We start from the raw sequence: 15376 nt of genomic DNA, 5'->3' as shown, positions 1-15376 counted from the left end.
TTGGGCAGTCGGTTCGTGATCTGTGCGTATCATCTGATGTTTTTGTCCGTGTGGCATTTGTTTGGGTTGAAACCAAGAAAGCTGGTACATCGACATTGCTGGCAGCGCAGTACAACAGCCTGACTAGTCAAAAGGACATGGAGACTGGCAGGGAGAAGTTGATTACTTGGCTTGTTGGTTGTTTTTTTTTCCCCCCTCTGATATATGGGATGGACCTTGGAGAGTTATTCTTAGTAGATAGCGGAGTGAAAAAAAGTTTAGGCTGTGTGTTAAAACGGTAGCATCTATTGCAAGTACCAGTAGAAGTGCTGAGGAAGGTGGTAGGTTCACATAAAACATCCTTTTCTACCTTCAATAGGTGCTGGGACAATTAACAAGGACATTTAAGGATTGTGATGCCCGTGCTAAAAGCAAACTGGCCACTCTTAGCCAGGCTGGCCCTGAGCACAGAAAACTGCGTATCCGCGCTGCTGACCCTGGGAACAAAGGATCCTCCTGAACCCAAACATGTTTGTGTTAATCCCGGCTGCTTCCTGGCGGCCAGCGAGAGGAAACGGAGCCACTACCTCTAACAGATGTACAGTGAGGAGATTACAGTGTGCGATTAAACACCCTCTCCATCACATCCTCCTCTCTGCCGTCCCAGCCCGGCACATTAATGGAGTGTCCCAGGCTGCCTGCCAAGCTTGGGCAGATGTAACAGGCAGCAGATACTTAATCTCCTGCATCCGTGCCTGAGTTGGAGCCGTTTGCTAACGCCAAGGCTTCTGCAAACACGCTGCCCCTTGCACCAAAAGTCTGAGCTGCGTTAGCTGTACCTGCCTGCAAGGAGTGGGCTGGGGAAAGGCAGGAGAAACACATGGAATTCACACCATCCATAAATGATGAATTCAGCTGAAAAGCTGTTAAAACAAAAACAAAACTGGCTTTCCCACATCGGGTACCTCTATGTGAGTAGGCCAGAGTTTGCTCCTGGACAAGGTGCTGGAGAAGTTGGGCAGGGTCTTTATTTTGGTGGCCTGACTTGCTTTTTGGCTGCTACCCTTGGAGTAGAAGATTTCGGGGCTGGGAAGGAGCCGTTCCCTCTTTGTGTGGGTTTAGGCGCTGCCTTATGTTGCGGTAGCCAGTCTTAGTGCCAAGTGCCGCTCTTACAATAGAAATAATCTAGGCTGGTTGCAAAAAATCAGCTATCCTACTGTGTGTTTAGGTTAATTAATATGGTAATGGCAGAGTATGTTTCTTTGTCAAACAAAAAGCTGTTTCTAAAAGAAAAGAACCCCCTGTAGAAATTGTAGGGATCAGAATTGTCATCACGTGAGACATGCAAAACCCTCATCAGCCGAGCGGGTTGGATTTGACTAAGAGTAAAAATTTTAAAGAGTCACTTTTGTTTTCTCGGGCGACAGCTGTGACCTCGGTTACGGTGCTGGAGCAGTCGCCTTTGTCTGAACCGTGGGCTTTCTCCCCACTTTTGCGCGAAGGGGTCCAACATGGGTTCCTGTAACTGCCAACAATGTGCCTTTGTCTTGGGTAGAACAAGGGGAGAAGTCGCGTAGAGTTCTGCTGATGGCATGGGTATTGTCCATTTTTCCTCAGCCTCTGTTCTGGAGAGAACGTGGCTCGATCAGAGGCAGCACCAGGTGACACTTGGAGTTATGAAGCCATGGGGACATCTCCTTTACGGGGTGCATTGGAACAAGCAGCTCCTCATGGCCAGCACGTCTTGGGAGAGATCCCAGAAATGCACACAGCTGCGATGGTACTCGCTGTGCAGCCGTCACAGTAATGCGGAGAACCGGATACCTCCTAGCTCATGCCATCCTAGGGCATTTGGGAATCTACATTGCCGTGCCTCTTCCCTTTCTCCTCGCCTGCAAAGAAATCCCTTTTCCTGAGTGTAGGAGACAACTGTTTGGCAAATAACAGGAGCCTCAGCTCAAGGGAGAGCATTGTTTTTAAATAGCTGCGGCGTGCTAAGCAAGGATGGAGGCAGTAGCAAAAGGCAAAGGGAATGACTTGGTACGAAAGTATAAGCGGTACCATCTGCTTCCGAAGGGCATCGTTTCTCATTCGGCAGCGAAGGAGGCTCCTGGAGTTAAGTAATTGGGAATAGTAGGCTCCTGGCTGGAAAGTGTGCCAACCCTTCTGGCAAAAAGCTGTTAAATCTTTGTTGCTGGCATGTGAAAGTGGTTCTGTGTAGCAGGGCTCCAAAGACTGTTTTTAACCCTTGATGTATGTAAAAAAACCTAAACCTACGGCGCTTTTGATCTTGGAATGGCATGTGGCCAGGTGTTGAGAATAAAAGGGGAAGGTGGGCCCTCACCGACGTACGTGAACGGCTCCAAGTCTGATCCTCCCGTGCCGATAACAGCCAGATGTGGCCTGCCAACAAACGCACACAAAATGGTGCCTGTTTTAACAGCTTTAGCAGGAAAACACAGGCTATGATGAATGATTCATGAGGATCAATAGGACCATGGCATTTACTGCCCCTTAAAACTAGTGCCTGCCTGACACAGGGTGCATTTGTAAGGTGAGTGATCACAAAATTCTCTGCTGAGCTTTTGGGACACAGTTACACACTTGGCTCTTCTCTTACTACAGCCCTTACCCTGCCGTCTGCAACCATGTCTGGCTTACCAGCCAGGATGAGGAGCCTTTAATTCTCCAGATGAAAGCACAAGCTGTTATGCATCTCCCAGTGAGCACAAATACAAACAAGTCAACATTTTGCACCTCCCTCCTAGGGATGGCTTCCTTGGAAGCTTTGGTCTTCATCCTGTTTGTCTGATTTGCGATCAAAAGAGTGTTGCTGCCTACGTGTGTCTTTAAGCAATTACTTCTATCGCTTCTCAGATAAACGTCCAGTTTCTTCATTAAAATAAAATGAAGGTAATACAATCAAATAAGATGTGTCTCTGCAGTCATCGTCTTTGACTAATAGAGTGACCAGAGCTTGGCAAAACTCTTTTTGGGACATTCTTTGGTGTGGAGGGGAAGAGGATGCTTCGCAGCCATATGGGTTTTCCTGCCAGGGGGAGAAAGTTGGATTTAAAAGCCTGAGCCCCAGCCATCCTGAAGATGAAACAGTTGGATTGTGAAACGTGTACTTTTTCCAAATTTGATCTGGATGTTTTTTAATCTTCCTCAAATTAAAGGAAAATCTCTTGTTTGACCCAAAACAAAATTAAGTTTTCTTTGGCCAGCCAACCAAAAAAATCAACTCTATTCCCAGCGTTAGTCCGAGTTCCCTTGCCAATAGTGCCTCCACTGCTCCCTGCTCCACGCAGCTTTACCAGTCCTGGATTAGAGCCTTGTTGCTAAAGCGTTTACAAGAACAGGAGAGTTCAGTCACTTGCTCTAAGTTTAGTTCAGCTATTCTGGTTAAATTCAGAAATATTTGTTCATATTCCATCTCTGTTTTATGGCCGTTTGTCCACATCCTGCCTTTTTTAAGCTGTTTACTCACGTAAACTGCTTTAACTTTATTTTGTGAGGTTTTACAAAGCATAATATGGATTTCTTTGTGTGCATAGTAAAGCAGAGTTTTTGATGCAGCTGCAAGGTTTCCATCATCTGCTGAACTAGAATCTCTTTGTATGAAGGTGAAGGATTTTGGTCAGCAAACAGATGAACTTGATGTCCTTTAGCACCACATTTTCAACTCTGCAGTCTCCTCCGGGAAGTAACCAGTGAACCTGGTAGCTGTTCCATGAGTTTTAGGTGAACTAGGATTTACGGACTCATTTTGTACCTGGGTTCTTGTGCCTTGGAAAAACCCTTGGCTCCCATTATTTGATGGACTTACTCTGGTCTCTGGTGGAGGATGGACCTGCAGATCTCCATACCATACTGCCAGCCTCATCCTTAACGGAGAATCTGCAGCGTGGTGAGGGAAGAGATGGGAATTTTTCCAATTCCTAATGCTTTTATTGGTGTGCTGGGTCTTCTCTTCCTTTAATGCTTGTTATCCTCCTCAGGAAACATGTCGGAAGTGCCAGGGACTGTGGAAGGAGCACATGAACCTCACCTGCGAGCAGCTGGCCGAGAAGGATGACATCAAGTACAGGACGTCCATGTAAGTAAACTCCACAATGCAATACACTCTGGTGTCGAGGGGGTGAGAAACCCCTCTGTTCTTGTGACTAGTAGAGGCCCTAAAGTTCTGCTGGGTGTCACTACCTTCCATCAGGGAGGTCCTAGGGATGTCAAAACTCAGGGGTCAGAAGGCTCCCAGGATGGTATTTCTTTCTGTGAAAGATGCTTGGCAGCGGATCCAACTGGTAATTTGAGAACGTGGGAGAGTTGTCACCAGTCCAGCCTGCTGCTGTGGCTAGCCTGCTGTCTCACAAGCTGGCACCTGGTCCTTCTCAGAGGTGAGAAACCCCCATTAGTGTTGCTTTGGAGGGAGAAGGGAGGTGTTGCACAGAGGTAAAGAAGTGTATTGGGTCACGGTAAGTGGTTATTACCATTTGAAAATCTAGATGCGTGGTTTGCTCAGCTAATCCTTTCTGACTTCGTGGGAGGGGATGTGTTTTCTTACAGAAGCTTGTCTCTGTTTCTAACCAGTTTGTAGGAATTGTTACAGAATGGAGTCATGTTTTGAAATCTGCAGGTGTAAATCCTGAGTGTTTCCCTAAAATCTTTTGAAGTTTGAGCTCTGTCGTGGCTATGGTAAATGACAAAATCCTATGCCTTTAGGAAATAAGGGAAGGTTCAGCCATGGCACTGCATGTCTGGTGCAGTCAAATGGGACTTGTTCACATTGCCCAATCCTTTCCCCTCTGATTTAGAGTCTGTCTGGCATGTGTCGAGGCTGGAAGGCTCCATCGCTGGGAGGCTGGATGACTGTTGCTTGCTCATCCCGCAGTCCCTAATTCAGAACAAAATCTTTATGGATTTGATATGACTTTTTCCTCTGCTACTCCTTTCCCTGTAGGAAAGAGGGGTGAGAGGGAGGAGGAACAAGTTGTCATGTCCCTAATAAGGGAAAAAGGTTGCTGTGGATAGATGATTCTAACTGCCTGATACAATAAAAGCTTCCTTTTGAAGCCCTGCGTAAGGAAAGGGAAGCACAGCTGGAGTTGAGGCCAAACTTCCTGCCTTGCTCAAAGTTTCCAAAAAAAAAAAAAAAAAAATCTGCATCAGCAGCATCCTGTTGAGTAGCGGAGGAAAGAGCAGCTGCAGCTCAGAGGAAAGTCAGTCTCAAGTTGGGGGGGTTTTTTGTCTCTATTCTTAGCGTATCTCCAAATGCCTGGGCGCAGGTCATGCCGCATATCACCGCGTGGGAGCTTTGGGTAGCTGCAAGGCAGCTGAGGTTCCCTCTTTGCCATTCCCTGCTCCTCCGGTTGTGCTGACAGAGCAGTTTGTGGGGCTGTGCTGTTGCCTGGTTTGCTGCTGTGATCCTCCTCAAAAATACCTCCCTGTCATCTCCCAAACATATGTTGACTTTGCAGGTCCACAAAGTAGTTGGGTGGAGATGCCTGGCTAAGGAAGATCATTCCCCACTGTCAGGTCAGCACTGCCAGAGAACTGCGCTTCCCTCAATGAAAACACAGCCTCTTTACTCTTCTGTCATCAAATTTCACTTCTAGGTTGTGAATTAAATTGTAACGTGATCTCCAGCGGTCAGAAAATTGGCCCGTAGGAGGACAACTTATATTCTTAAGCCTTTTAATTAAACGACCGAGACTTTCCTCCGTTTCTGTGCCAAAACAGTATTGCCGCGAGCTAAGCCTTTGCACTGGAGCGCGTGTCGCTGCCGGGATCTCTTGGGGACAGGGACTGTGCTTTGTCCTGGATTCCCATCTGTGCTCCGTTAGAGTAAAACCCATCTCTTGAACCTAAAGCAATAACCTCTGGAAAACGTATGTAGGGAATCTTAAGAAAAGGGGGAAAGCCCAGTCTCTGTGGGGAAAGATGTGATTATTTTTTGGTTACTGATTTAAATTTAACAAAACCCAAATAAATCTGGAGCGTAGCAGCCAGGGTTGGGGAGAAAAAAAAAATATGGTCGTGGCAACTTCTTTGTAGCTGGAGCAACAGGCAAACATAAAACTAGCTAGCAGATGACAGCCGAGGGTTTGCTTTTCCTGAACCTTATCTCCCGGGCTGTATTTCTCCGCAGCCAAGTCAAGCATCCACGTGGCCTTTGGCCCTTTGACTTACGACTTAAATTCCTCCCAAGCCAGAGCCTGGCCCTGCGGCGTTTTGGGTCACATGGAAACCAGGATTGAGTCTGCAGCATGCAGCCAGTGATTGACTTTCTTTCACTTAATTTGTTCTTGAGTTGTCATGGGTTGGCTCCAAGTGGAGCTGAGCCCAGACCTCCTTGGAACAGCGGTGGACCGTGGGGATGGCGTAGGAGGAGAGAGGAGGGGGAGAGGTCTGCTGGGGAGGGGGGGTTAAAGCATCGCTGGGACAGCATAACTAATTTTACTGCAGGCTGATGACTGAAAACACCCTTTCTGTAATTCTTCTCCCTCCTCTTGTGTTGCAGAGAAGAGAAAATGACAGCCGCCCGAATTAGAAAATGCCACAAGTGTGGGACTGGCCTAATTAAATCGGAGGGTTGCAACCGCATGTCCTGCCGTTGCGGTGCTCAGATGTGCTACCTCTGCCGGGCTGCCATTAACGGGTACGACCACTTCTGCCAACACCCCCGGTCGCCCGGGGCTCCCTGCCAGGACTGTGCAAAGTGCTCTCTCTGGACAGATCCCACAGTAAGTAATGAAGGACTTTTGTGAACAGTTTGCACCCTGATTTCAATTACCATTCCCTGCCAGCATGTTGAAATACATGCCTTCCACCAGAGGAAAACGGCTGTTTTTAGACAGCACAGCTTTTTTCCTTTCCCAAGGCAGCTAAAAAACACACTGGAAGCCTACATCGGCACAGAGTCACATCTGACCGCAACTTGGAAGGAACTGGTGTTACTTTAGGGAAAAACAGCTCCTGTAAGAGAAGGGCTTTGGCTGGAAGTGCTCTGAGCGTTGTTCTGGGGAGTGGGGCTTGTGGAAAGAGCTGGTGGGGAGCGTGTGCTGGCACCAGGCACGGTAGCCAGCATTGGGATTATTGGGACTCGTTCCTAGTTTTGCAGCTGAGATGCTGTTTGCTACAGCTTTGCATCTGGAGGCAAGGGGAGTTGTGTCTTTTTTTTGGTGCCCAGATCGTCTGACTGCTGGCTCTGCGAGTCCCTTCGCAGAGATGGACCCACCAAGAAAACTGCCTGCAAGCCAACCGACCCCAAGTTATAGTTGGGTCCGTTCTCACGGCTGTTGTCAACAGCTGCAAAGGGAGAACTGAAGCATGGACTGAGCTGTAAGGGAAGCTGTAGTAACTTAATACGGCTTGTAGCTGTGACAAGCATGGGAAAACTTAGCGCAGCATCTCTGTAAATAGAGGCCTTCAGTATGAGAAATCCAGAAGGAGTGTAGATAGGAGCAGGAGTTGAATTTCCCGATTTCAACAAAGCAGTAGAACAACGTGAATGTGGATCTGCCTTCCCAGGGCTTGTCTGAGCTTTCTTTTTCCCAACACTTCTTTGTCTCGGGCCGCTGCAGCTTGCCAGACTGCTACCGGCCCCTCTTTCTGCAGGGGATGTGCACATTCCTGCACTTGCACAGAGCCAAGGAAAAGCCGCTCTAAATCTCTCCTTTCTACCTGCAGGCTCTTGGGGATCTCCCAGCAGTGTCGCAACCAGCGTAAACTTCCTAGTCCTCTGCCTGCCTGCTTTTCATTCCCTGCATTATCCTCTCGATGCAAGGTGTTAAACTAAACACAGACACCTCCGTCTAGGCACCCCTGTAGCGTTTCTGACACCTGGTTATGCGCTCCTCGGATTCCTGTCCCACTCCTCCCCCATTTTCCACCGGGATGCGATTCAGGGTTCGGTAGCGCTCGCATCCTTTGTTCCCATCAGGCTGCTGATTGTGCTGGGTGATGGCATTTGTTCAGAGCCACAGAAAACATGAGGCCTCTCAAAAAGCTCGTACTGTACTTTAAAATAAATAAATAAATAAGCAGCACAAAGAAGGCACTGTCACCAGGCCCTTTCCAGCTCTCTAATTAACCAATGTTGTGGCAAAGAAAAATTTCCCACCGTCAGCAAAGAGCTGGCACTGCCTGCTCTTTTTTTTTTCTTTTTTTATCTTTTTGTTTTTGTTTGTTTTGTTTTCGTTTGGATGACGGAGCACTGGTGGGCTGGGGAGGTGAAGTTGGGTGACTTGCCTTGCTGCGGTGTAAAGAATAATGTGAAACTTAACTGTTGACTTCTAAAGCTGAAATGATGGATACCGGGTGTGCATTGTCTGGCTTCATAAGGGATTTAGTGACGCTAACCCAGTCCCACTGATCTGCACTCTCGTATGGGACATGTAAACAGGAGTTAACGTGGTAGGTGTGAAGAGGGGGAGTGAATTTGAATCTTGACATGGAGATGTGAAAGAGTGCAAGGCTGTTGTATCAGAAGTGTCTTGTCCTTTGTCAGGGATAATGTCCATCCAAGGGATTACCCCATCCGAGCTCTGCTGGCTGCTGCATTGGTGCCTTCTTGTGCCTTTCTTGACTCCTCTGTTTCCTCTTTTGGCTCAATTTCTTCTATTCTGTTGAAGTCAGCAGACAGCTGATGCTGTGCATATAGGAAGAGAGTATCTGTTGTGGGCTTGCACGAGTTCGCAGCCATGCTCTGCGTGCGTAGAACTACAGAGAAGAGATTCGCTGCCCATTGCTTAGGAGCTGCCGCTCCTCTCCATGGATTAGGCTCTGCTGCAAAATGGGGAGGGCACACATGTGGCACCAAAGCCTGGCTTCCAGAGGGTGACAGGATGTTTTTGTTCTGATTTCTGATATCCTCATGCCCAGCCTTACCTTAGAACCGTCTTCACAGCAGACCAATGGCATGGTTACAGTACCATGGTCTTGTCCATATGCATTTGATGGATGTAGACTTCAGCTTTCCATCAGGTCCGGATGACTTCATACCTTTGTGAAGGATCTGTTTTGGGTCTAACTCTCCATTATTTACAGCAGAATTCAGGTTTCTTTAAAATAGGGAACCTTTGTTCTTTTCTGAATGTTTAACATTTTCTGAGTCTGAAATGATTCTTGCAAAAGTTTAAGTAAACGTATTCATTAGCTTGGGTTAAAAACAGATTAAAGACAGTCCTCTAGGAACTGCAGCATCTGTTAGTCTTTGTCTCAAATGATCTTGAGAGAGCAAAGCAGACGCTTCAAAATTTCCCATAATAAAAGGTTGGTTAAAATCTTGTCCCTATGCTGTAATCAGACTGGAGCCTAATTTAAAAGCATTGGTGCAATATTTTCTGGCTCAGAGACAAACTGCAGCCAGGTTGTGGTCAGCAGCTTCCAGGGTAGCGGGCAGTAATCGCTTAATCGCTGCGTTTCTTCTAGAGCTAATCGGTGCCCTGCACCCCTGTAGGATACGAACACGTGCCAGGAGCTCTTCCCAGTAAGCTGCTTGGCCAAAAGTCTTCGTGTGCCTGTTCTGCAGCCCGTGCTAGCTTTGGCTTGGCTCGCTGAGACGTTGCTGGCTGCAGAAGGGGCTGATGCAATATTGCCAGAGACAAAGCTCAGGATGGAGCAATGAGAAATGGCTCTGCAAACAGCAGGCTCGGGGGCTGTGTTTTCCCTGATTTCTAAATATCTGTAGCAAACCTGAGGCTGATGTTGTGCGTTTTAGCCGGTTTGTACAAATCCCGTGATGCAATTTGACTAATGCATTCTGACTGCTTTGGTAAACCAGGTTCTACTCTCGTATGTATTATTTTAAATTTAATACTCATCTTTGGACTATCAAGAATATTGCGTAGCGGCTTTTTTGGCTTTAAAGTTTAAGATGTTTTCAGTAAACGCTTAAAACACTCCCAAAGGCCCATCATTAAAGTTCAAAGCAGAAGACTAATCATTATGAGGTGTTTGCAATTATCCCTCCTTCCAGCGTTATAAAAAGAAGATGTTGAGCAAAGACCGTGTAAAACTTCAAATGCATTAAGGAAATGCATGAAGTACACAGCACTGCCTTTAGAATTTGGAGGGAAGGAAGCACCCCTGAATTTAGGGTGCGGGGGTTTGGGTGGGTTTTTTTGCTGTGTTTTTTTAACATGCTATAAAATGACTTAATCGTAAGCATACGGTTAATCCAGGGTATTCACAGAAAGCAATCGATGCCTGTTGCTAAAATAACTCTGCATTTCTTAAACGCCAGCGTGTTCTTCGTCCCCGTCGTGGCCCCCCTTTTCCTGCAGCGCTGCGGATGCCCTGTTCCCGTTAGAGCCCAGCCCTGCTTTTATCCCCGGCTTCCTGCTGCATGGAGGGACACGCCAGAGACGGCCCAGGCCTGTTCTTGCTCAGGCTCTCCACAGCTGATCTGGGAATGATTTGAAACGAAACCCTTTAGTCCTTTGGAAGCCTCCGTCGTGAAAAATCATTTCAAGTTTATTAGGAACGGCTGCGGCCACACATACGTGGAAGAAGAAAGCAGTATAAAGCCAGAAAGGGGGAGGCAATGGTGGCGAAGGCACTTTCTAAAGACAGGGGAGGGGTTGCGCAGCCCAGAAATAGTTACCAGGTCTCTTGTTTTCCCTCTTTCAGGAGGCGGGCAGCCGCTTTCCCATGACAGTTAATTATTAAAGATAACGAGAAGCGAGGCAGATAAAACCAGAGCTTTCAAAAGCTCCACGGATGGCACTTTTGTTCTGGGCAGAGGAGGTTTTATTTGGGGGGAGGTTGTCTCTGTGTGACTTGTGGAGCTTTTATCTCCTTTGCTGCTGTATTTTCTTGTTCCCGATGGGCTGTTTGTTTCTCCAGCGGCTCTTTCTGCATGTGTGCAGGGCCCGGCGTGGATGCTGGACGCGGCTTCTCTGTACCGGCATTGTTGAAACGCGCCTCCCTGCCATGAAAAGGTGCTTCGCTTAGCAACCCAGCCCAGCTCTTTAGTTAATCCATCCACAGACCTCAGCCATCCTTTCTGCTGTGATTGGCTCCGTGCTCACCGCATTCCCTGGATTCAATGGGAGAGGGCTGAAAGGGAAAGCTTGCTCCATGCCGAGATCCTTTCGCAGGTGGGGATCGCAAGGGCAGGCTCTCGGACTGGCCAGGGATGGACATTTATTTTTTTTTTCTTTTGCTATGGAACTGGGGATGGTTCCTGCAAAGAGCATCCCGCTGTTGGGTTTGGGGCAAAGCTCCGTCCTGTTTTGCCACTTAAAAATGCAGCTGCTGTTAATAACCACGTTTGCTTTCTGCAGTGTTTGCAGATAAGAAGGATGAATACATCTTGTAGATCCTTTGCGTTTTTCTCTTGCCCACCTCCCTTCTCCCGTGATGCACCGGAGCGTGGGGACGGGCAACGCTGTAGCATTGCCCTGCGTTTTCTGTCTCAGGAGGAGAGCCAAGTTACATCCTTGCTCAAAAAACATGTGAGCTGGCCAGTGCTGACACCCCCTCAGGGTTTGAGAGGTTGCTTTCTTTTTTTGAACTACTTTTTTTTTTTTCTTTTTTCTTCTGTTTTGCTGTAGGCAAGGCAGCTGACAGGAAGATGACTGTTAACTTGACAAGATAAATCCCTTCGATCCACACAGCCTGTGAACAGGCTATTAAAATTATAATCTAATCCTTTATTAAGGGACTTGAACCCGCTCAGGGAAACGGACACAAGAGGCTTGTGAAATTGTACTGCAGCCTCCACCCCATGTGATATTAAATGGTTTCTTACCACAACAGCCAGCCATAAGTGTGCTAATGAAAACTTAATTTTTGCTGTGGATGCTTTACCCCTAGATGAATCTGTCCTCTCTCTCCAATTACTGTGGAATCAAAAAACAGTCTGCTGCTCAAAGAATTAGAGATGTTTTGCAAGAATCACTGTTTTACATGGTGAATATTTGCAGCGCTGAGACTTTTGGGTTTTTAATCCTGACCTGTGCTGGTGCAATATGTAATAGGCAGAGCTTGTGGCATCAGCTTTCATTCACCAATATCCTAAAATTATCTTGCTGTGCACATATCATCGAATTTTTTGTTCCATCTGGGATGTGGATCTTTCCTAAATACTGCAGGTATTGAGCTGTGCTGTGTATTCATTGCTTTCCAAATTTAATGGCAGCTTCTGAAGTAGGGAAGGTGCATATTGTGCAGTGTATTTTTGTTCTTTCTATGTTAATAGATACCAGTTCTTCAGAAATACTAATGCAGAAAAATTCTAAGCCACGGCTTGGTATGTGGGAATAAGTATAAATACTTCTTAATCTTCCAGTGTGAGAATACACTTTTATCAGCAGAGAAGCAACAAAGCTGATAACTTCTGTTCTTGGAGATGTGGTTTGTTATGCCTCTGCGGTGATTTGCAGTGGCAGAACTAGTCGGGAACTCATCGTCCCGATCCGGGTCTGTTCTTGGCAGTTTTTTTTCATCCAGGGTCTGTGAGGTGTGTCCCCTCCTGAAGACCAAGAGGGGATGGGGCTGAGTAGGAATCTCTGGCCGCTGCATTTGAGGTGATGTGTTTTATGTTGTCCTTGTAAGATAGACGTCATTTTGGAGTTCTGGCAGATGGGTTTTGCCGTTATTCATTTTCCCGGCACTCTGGGAGCTGCAGTAATTGAAGCCAGCATCACCTTGGGTGTGGGTGCAGCTGGCTCGCCAGCCCCAGGGGCAGATGGCTTTGTCAATCCCTCATTAGTGTGGAGGTCAGCTGCCGTGTAAACTGGGAGGGTCGAGTAGCCCTGGCTGCAGGAGCATCTTGTAAAGTCGTGTTGTTGATCTGTGCAATTCCCCAGATTTCTGCAGGACCGAGCGGTATCAACAGCGGGGTTTGCAGGAGCTGCAGCATCACAGGTGGTGGTGGCAGGATGGTGGTGTCCCTGGAAAGCACTGTTTCAGAGGATTAGTCACAGACTTAGACTAAAGTAAAAGCTTTTTTTAAGTTAGAAGGGACTTCTGCATGTTTCTAGACTTTAAGATGAGGTTTATGCCTTTGTGTGAGAGAAGGAGATAGGGTAAACTTGTTCAGTTGAGCTTAAAATACATTTCTTGTCATACAGCTAAAAAAAAACCCTTCAGATACATCTTTTCCAGTAAGTGGCAGTAAAATGGGAGAGGTGACTATCTCCATTTTCAACAGCACTGCAAAAAAGAGTCTGAGAAGAAAAAAAAATTGCAGTTTTGAAGCTTTGGGACCACTCTTTGAGAGCACTGTTCAGGTGGCAAAGGAGCGGAGGATGTTTGGTTGCCTGTGGCAGAGCATGCCCAGGTTGTTTTCCAGCCAGGGAACATCGCAATCTGATAATTGGGGGGTAACTAGAAGTTCTGTATAGGCTCAGAACAGCCATTCTTCAGCAGTTTTTATGGAGATAGATAGGCTGTAATTAACAGTCCATGGAAGCAGCCTGCTTGGGGAAAAAAAAAAGCACGTCCTGGAAAGTCTTAAAATTAACCATTGACTCACAGAATAATGAAAGGGAGGGAAGCATTGAGTTTGATGGCTTTCTGCAAATTAAGATAACTTCAGTCTCCCAGGGAAACCTTATCTGTTGGCGTGAGGAAGGGACATCTTAGCAGGCTTCCCAGGTGTTGCTGCTAGACATGTGCAGGACCGTGAGATTGGAACTGGGAAGCTGGCTAGACTTAAAATAATTTCAGCATAGCTACTCACATGAAGCATATTTCAAACTTAGTCCCAGAGCACTCTTCAAAATAGAGGATATTTTCCACGTTAAGAGTGTTCAGGAAGAAATTTATGGGTTTTGGCAGCACTGAAATTAGGATGAACAAAATGAAACAGAGTCTTGTGCTTGGGGTCTCCCTCCTGCTCCACCCTTAGTGCTTGCAGATGAACGGCTGAAGCAAATGCTCCTTCATATGCAGGTAGACCCAGAGTGCCTGATGCAGGTGGTGTGCGTCATCCAACAGCTCCTGTTCTTGGCCTTCCCTAATAACTAACAGCAAAAGTATAAACACTGTCCAGGAGGCTTAGCAATTCTCATTTGTTTTCTTAAAGTGCCAGGTAGTGTTTCATCCCAATGGACATGAAGCAGCAGCAGATGCAACCCTGCAGAGACCTGGAGGACCTCTGTTGCTATCGTTGCACAGCTGGCCAGCAGAAGCATCTGCTGCCTGGCACTGAAAGGGAGTTGTCTCTTTAGTTGTTTGCTGTGATCTTCGTTACCCTGATAGCTGTTGCATGCTGCGGTGCGGTGAAGAAACTCATTTTTCACAGCCATTCTCGGGAGCAGGCAGTTGATGCTGAAGCACGGATCAGGGCGATTCTCTAGTTTTGTGCCGGCACTAGCATGGCCTTGTGTAAAGCCTGGACCCGATGGGCTGTTGGTGCCCATGGCCATCCCTCCAGGCAAGCCTCTCCTAGCTCAGGAGTTGCATAGTCTTCTTCCAGGACTTTGCCCATCATGCTTTCTTGATCTAGTAAAAGGTGGTGTAAATGTCATCTCTCGAGGCACCTGCAGCCACCTGAGGCTTCGCTGCATTGCTTGGTCTCACTGCTGCTCCTTTGGGTTGAGAAAATGGAAGATCATAGAATTATAGAACGGTTTGGGTTGGAAGGGACCTTTAAGGGTCATCCAGTCCAACCCCCTTGCAATGAGCAGGGACATCTTCAACCAGATCAGGTTGGTCAGAGCCCCATCCAGCCTGACCTTGAATGTTTCCAGGGATAAGGCATCTACCACCTCTCTGGGCAACCTGTGCCAGTGTTTCACCATCCTTGTTGTGAAAAATTTCTTTCTTATATCTCATTTGAATCTACCTTCCTTTAGTTTAAAAGCATATACCCCTTGAAGAAGATGAGAGGCAGAAGGATGCTTTCAATTTCTGGCTTGTCCTTGTGTTCTTGTTGAGCAGTGGGTCTGAATATTCTTGCTATAACCTCTGGATAGACATTAAAGAAACATATTGCGATTTATGCCCTCCTCAGAGTTACAGATAAGATCTAAATGGCCTCATCACAGCACCGTTTAGCTACTAGAGCCAGGATTTAAGTTGTGTTAATTCCAGCCATTGGGCCAAAAACTCTAGAAGTGCTAGCATAATGTAAATATTTAATAGACTCTTGCCATTTAGAAGATTAACAGCTCTCCAGGAACTCTTCAGATGGGTGGAGCTGGGTTGCAGTTCTCTGGTTTCCATCAAGTCAATGAATTTTAGCACTGATCTCCCTGGAAAGCTGATCTAAGCCTCTTAGTCATTCTCCATAGAGTAGGCTTGACTCTGTGCAAGTTACTTGTGCTGCAGTCCCCCATTGCAGCCTTGCTCTTGGCTAAACCCTAGGTCAACCCCAAATGAGGACAATTCAGCCAAATTCACCTTTTTTTTTCCCCCCCTGTGCAAACATGTGCCGAAAAGAAAA

At 46.9% G+C, this 15376-nt stretch overlaps 1 protein-coding gene across 1 annotated transcript in view; it reads left to right on the top strand.

The window, feature by feature from the left end:
• Nucleotides 1-15376, top strand: part of RNF216 (ring finger protein 216) — a 63136-nt gene that overhangs the window by 46632 nt on the left and 1128 nt on the right. Inside the window, 2 exon segments of the mRNA XM_009705682.1 lie at nt 3981-4078; nt 6500-6722. Of these exon segments, the coding sequence (XP_009703984.1) occupies nt 3981-4078; nt 6500-6722 (321 nt within the window).

This window comes from Cariama cristata, unplaced genomic scaffold, assembly GCF_000690535.1.
Source record: "Cariama cristata isolate BGI_N322 unplaced genomic scaffold, ASM69053v1 scaffold12468, whole genome shotgun sequence".
NCBI lineage: Eukaryota > Metazoa > Chordata > Aves > Cariamiformes > Cariamidae > Cariama > Cariama cristata.
This window is presented reverse-complemented; position numbering and strand designations above follow the sequence as displayed.